Source organism: Dendrobium catenatum, unplaced genomic scaffold, assembly GCF_001605985.2.
Source record: "Dendrobium catenatum unplaced genomic scaffold, ASM160598v2 fragScaff_scaffold_488, whole genome shotgun sequence".
Lineage (NCBI taxonomy): Eukaryota > Viridiplantae > Streptophyta > Magnoliopsida > Asparagales > Orchidaceae > Dendrobium > Dendrobium catenatum.
In genome coordinates, this window is record NW_021318950.1 from 967,110 (window position 1) to 972,972 (window position 5,863).

Consider the following 5,863-nt stretch of genomic DNA (forward strand, 5'->3'; position numbering starts at 1 on the left):
CCCGCCGGCCATCCTCTCTCCACCGTCCCTCTCTCTACCTCTCTTCACCCTCCTCTCAAGGTGTAGCTCCTATTTCGATTGAAGATGGACGATCCATCCGGCACTTGAGTTAACCTTGCTCATCACGACGTTTATTCGGAAAGGATTCATCTAGTCTTGGACGGATAATTATTGGAAGGTACGTGGGATCTCTACGCCGTCTCTCCGTGAAGGTGATTCTTTCTCCTCCTTGATTCTTTTACTTTCAAATTCCAAATTCTTCATGAGAATTTGTTCAAAGCAAGAGATTGTGTCTACTTGTTGCCATCCACTAGTATTCGTAAGATTTGTTACTTCTTTGCTTTTAGATCCCGTTGTTAAACAAGGATTATGTTGGAAACTATCCCGCATGCATTACTTTAATTCTCCTACGTGTTTTTGATTCCGCTTAGCATTTTGTGTAGTTTGGCCTAAACGAAAGTGATCGTTCATTAGTTTTACTTTGTTGTTTTAAATCACTAATAACGGAATCTGAAATTACTCTTAAATATTTTGTGCAAATCTCCAATTTCGCATATAGTTCTACATCAAGAACAATGTGAAAAGATGGCAACAGTACCTTTGAAGAAAGGTTCCCGGTTCTTATTTCTCACATATGCTTTTGTGATTTTTCTTTTTATGTCCAAGCCTCCACCATCCAACGTAGAGCCCTTAAAAAAGTAGTTAATTCGAATGAAAACCAGTTTAAATTTTATTAGGAATAACGCAGTAGTTAAAGAAACACATTCCCAATAGGAAGATGATGGGACATAGAATCTCACCTTTCTTTTAACTCCACAAACAGGAATAAGTTCACTTTCAGTCGCTGCTCTCCCCAAATTTTGAGAGACTAATGGAGAAGTTCCATTTTGAGCTGCTCCCACAGATATTGGTACAGCAAGAATTTTTCTCCTATTGGCAGCAGCACCCCACTTCGATTCCGAAACAAGCCCATCAGATGAATATAAACTAGCACCAGTCCTTCTATGCTCAACTTTGTATGAAAATGGAGTCCTCTTTCTAACAGAATGGAATTTACTTTTGGGTAATAGATCTGAAAATATTAAGACATCATCACAGGACTAACACAGATTATAAAACCAAAACTCAAATAATTACAGCAGGAGAGTTAATCGTAAAGCAGTTAGGCAAAATTACTAATATCTAAAAAAGAGCTTACAAGGAAACTATGTTATGTGAATGCTTAATCAACCAACGAGGGAATGATTTAAATATGGCATCACTATAAACAACTTCTACTAAAAAAATCAAATAGTTTATAGTGATGCCATATTTAAATCATTCCCTCGTTGGTTGATTAAGCATTCACATAACAGGTATTTGTATAGAATTAGAAAAAAAAAAATGTAGAATATGCAACTTGCCTTTAAGATTTATTGTCTTCAACGAAGAGCAGTGGTTGCTTGAGTGCTTTGTTCTGTGCTTCGAGTAATCATGATGGGATGAACAGCCTGCTTTAGCCATGTCCTCTTTATCTTTCTTTATATAACTTTGACAAGTTTGCAGCATGCCGGTGGCTCCTTGCTTAGGATCGCTCCAAACCTATAAGATTCAAACAACAGCAGTAACAATAAGATTGTTAAACTCTGATACTGAACAAAAGAAGAAATTTTACTATGTAGTGGTGAGGATTAAACATTTATATCTGATCGTAGAATCTGATTACTACAAGTAAAAAAATGTGAAAAGCAAAAGATGAAGATTAATGATATACATTCAAAGAATAAAAGTAAAACAGGGCGAAGAGACGGCAGAGGTGCATGAGTAAATACAAGCAGACATTTTGAAAAACTTAACTTCAAGATCTGAAAAACATGTTGATTGGCTTAGCCTTACATGGATGCCAATAATATAGCAGTGGATAATTCTAACGATATTTGGGCTACATTTTGATATGGATACCATGTAATTTGGATTCATGAAGGCCAAATGTGGAAATTTCCAACCAATTGTTGAGCATATGATGATGGGCATACTATTGCAACCAGCCCGCACTTCTGATTTTTTAAAAGATAATTCACAATAGAACTTACAACATCAGGCCTTATCGCATTACATGAGGTCAGCTACATGAATCCTTTTTCTCCATTGTGTCCAATTAAGAATCAAATTCTCATTTGAATTTAATAAAAAAATGTTATTTCTAATATTTTCTAATAAAGTTATAAGTCTACCCCTACCTTTCTTAACATAAGTCAAATCTAATACATCTACTCTACTGAAACTGTAAATATAGTTGCATCAAAAGTGGCAGTAGAAGTTGAACTTTCTATTAACTTTTTTTTTTTGGTTGATGTGTCCATCCATAGATATATTGGGTTAAATTTGGGTCATCGGTGATCTGCCCTCCTAATAATGCACACCATAGGTCTGCCAATAAAAGACCTGGTCTGACAAACTGACCCAATCTCGACTCGAAAAATCCAAATTTACGAGGGTAATTCGAGTTGTATTTGGGTTTAAAATATGGATCCAATTAATGTTGACATAAAACCCCAAAACTGACGTGATTATCATTTGAATGCAAGTTAAACTAGCTAGGTTTGGCTTTGATGGGTCAAAATAGGCCATATTTGATGAAACTAGCATGTTGATCTAAAAATAACTTACATAATCAATATAAAAAATGGTTCAGATTTCAATTTTGTGGGTTTGGGTCAAGAATTTTGATATATATGATAAATGGGCTCAGTTCGAGTCAAGCATATCAAGTAGGGTCAAATTTGGGTTGCCCGACCAACCAACCCAAATTGACAAACCTAACCGAGAGCTTGTGATCTAGCAAGGATCATGCATTCTATGAGGTTTGCAATCATGAATTTTTGTAACTTCTACCATGGTTAAACAACATACAAGAGCAAGTGACTCTCATTTAGGCTTCACGTTAACACTTGATGGTACCAAAAAGCTATTAGTTTAGGGGAATAATAGCCCATGTGAAGGGCTCTCATAAAAGGGAGATATTGTTAACGTACATATGAGGGTGAAAATAGTCCCAGATCAAGAGAAAAAACATAAGTTGAGTAGCTAATATACTAGTTGTGACTTTTACCCATTATCTTAAGCTTCTCGGTTGATGTGTGATTAATTACTAATATATAAAATATAACCTAGGCCATCAATGATCCACCCTCCTAACAAGTTAAACATTCCACCAAAATTTTTTGGTATGAGATTAATGCAAACATAGTATGGCACATGAATACCATGCCAAAAAATGAGGTCCCCGGTATTAAATCAAGATGCATATCAACTTCATTATAAGTTAATGAAGCATCATACTTAAATTAGGCTGTGCAGGAAACATACATAATAGATGGAGAGTCACCAATTTCCATTTTGTTTTATTATTTTCACTTTTTATAAGTGAATGGGCAATGGATATAGGTTTCAACATTTGTCTAAAAAAGCTAATTCATAAAAAATAAAGCTTTTCTTACACGTTATCCAGGTTCAAGAATGAAAAAAAAAAGTCTTTACAATGAGAAAATTTTATACATCATAGATATTTGACAGATGAGACCGAAATCTGAAGTGGAGTTCATATGCGCAGAGGTACATGATCAATAAGCTTTAAAAACCAACTTTTTGATAGTGCAAGTCAAAAGAAAATAAGTCACCCATACTGTACAAATATCAACACATCAAGCTTAAAGGAATCCAAAAGCGAGATTCAGAAGTAATTTCCCACTTTTTCAATTTTCCTGACTTTCTTGTCTGGTAAAGTCACTTCATTTGCTCTATAAAACGGCACATTCACATCCTGCGATCCTCCTCTTGCTGCTTCAAGAACCTGAAACTCATTCTAATTAGCATACTCTGAACAAATAAAAATAATTTATACAAACACATTTTGACAATAGTTTCAAAAAATGAAACTTAATAGTCCAAATAATGCACGCGATCAGAAAAAACCTTCCCATCATCGATTTTCCAGAACGGACGCTTCAATTCTTTCTTGTTACACACGGAATTTTCAGCCTTGCTTATCTTCCTTCTCTGCAGAAGCAATGCTAATTGTAATAAATTCCAATGAAACCCTGATTGGTTATGAAGAAGAAACTCTCCAAAGCTGGATGGAGTGAAGAAGCCCGTAATAGAGAATTTAGACAGAAAGCCCTAACCCTATCAACCAATCGATGATCCTACGGAATATGGTTTACTAAAAGAATGAAAACAAAACTATAGTGGTGAATAGAAGATTTGCCTTCGACGGCGGAGGAGCGCCTAGCGACGACATCTTCTCGGGCGAACCAAAGAATGGAGGGCACCGCAGGCGAAGTAGGAATTTTTTCACTGATGATCTCGAGCGCAACTCTATCGGCAGAAGGCGATCACGACTAATGAACTCTTGCTTGCAATTTTCCTTCGAACTTATAAGCAGCCACAATGGCGCGCGGGGTTTCAGAAGGAGGGGGTCAATGGGCCAGTGGCCCGAGGAGTTCGGGCCGTTTAGCTACATGGCGGCAGTGCCGGGTTTGTTCCACCCTACCGTTACGGATCTCCCCGAAAGAAAAGACGCTCGAATAAATTCTGTTCAACTGAATCCGAAATTCAAGAAAGTTTATATGATAAAATATTAATATTAATGGAATTTTTTATTTGTAAATCATTCTACAGTGTAGTTAGTAGTTTCTCAGTACTATTTGAAAGGTTAAATATTTTATGAATCATGCATTAATTAAAATTAATATTTCAAGGAAATGAATCTAAAGAGCATATGATCATCAAATTTTGATGTCATTAAGACATTGTGACATTAAAAAATATTATATAATTAGCGATTGATTTAGATCGTCTAATAAAGTGTTCTAAATCTTATTAGAAATGATCATGATGTATCCTCTAGAAATCGATAAATAAGTTCTATTTTAACTAATGAAGAGAGTTCCAAAGCAATTAAGTTGATCCTCCAGAAAATTCAAGAATTCCATAATCGACAATGTTAGCCATTAATTGTTGTTGATGCCTAGAGTTGATGCATGTCGGCAAGCATTATCGTTCATTACCGACCATCATTTAACTTGCAATTGATCTTCATCAATGTCATCACCAACACAATGGTACCCATCACCAATGCTTGGCATTGACTGACATCAGCATTCACCTTTTGTTTTAAAATGACAATCACTTTCAACAATTCGTTGCGGCCCGTCATTGATTGACATTGATGTCCATCAAATTTCTCCATTTTATAATATTTCCCATAATCCTTTCAAGAGACTCCTTTAATAATTTAAGTCTTGTAATCCAACATTATCTACAACACAGAATGGAGAATTGTTATAATTCTCTACTCATATAATATAATAATTTTTTTGGACTAGACTATTACTTTTTTTTTCCTTTCAGGATTTTTCACGTAAAAATATTGTGTCTATTGTGAGCCACAATATAATTATTTATGTGTTGTAGGGCTTTGTTTGTCATTAAGATAATAAACTCTTCATCTATCATTATTATTATTTTAGTATTCTACAGTTTAACATTATATATGGGAGATAATATCACCATTGTTGGTTCTTTGAACTCCTACCCAATGGCTAACCAAGCATAACACTGATGATAATAGAGCATTATTTTCTAATTCTCATTATTCTAGGAGCTAGTTCTTTAATTGGGAATGTGCATCAACCCTTTTATTTCTTGTCAATTGCAACTTCTGCCAGTGAAGGTTCTTAAAGCCCATCCTTAGATAAGCATGCTCATAGAATATAGGATTCTCAAAATAAGATGCTTTAGCTCTTATATGAGACTCAATAATCAATTTCTTTGATGCATAATCAAGCTCAACTCCCATGAGATTAATTGCATGTCTCTTGGT

At 35.1% G+C, this 5,863-nt stretch overlaps 1 protein-coding gene across 2 annotated transcripts in view; it reads right to left on the minus strand.

Annotated features, from left to right (window-relative positions):
- LOC110107908 overlaps positions 1 to 4,565 on the minus strand; it is a 13,338-nt gene extending 8,773 nt beyond the window's left edge. For both annotated transcript variants that reach the window (XM_020838352.2, XM_028694461.1), the window contains exons 1-6: positions 4,247 to 4,565; positions 3,955 to 4,038; positions 3,731 to 3,832; positions 1,404 to 1,581; positions 801 to 1,072; positions 599 to 689 (exon numbers count right to left, since the gene is read on the minus strand). In XM_020838352.2, the coding sequence (XP_020694011.1) occupies positions 599 to 689; positions 801 to 1,072; positions 1,404 to 1,581; positions 3,731 to 3,832; positions 3,955 to 4,038; positions 4,247 to 4,279 (760 nt within the window). In that variant the 5' untranslated portion in view covers positions 4,280 to 4,565. The remainder of the gene's footprint in view (positions 1 to 598; positions 690 to 800; positions 1,073 to 1,403; positions 1,582 to 3,730; positions 3,833 to 3,954; positions 4,039 to 4,246) is intronic.
- Positions 4,566 to 5,863: the final 1,298 nt, after the last annotated feature.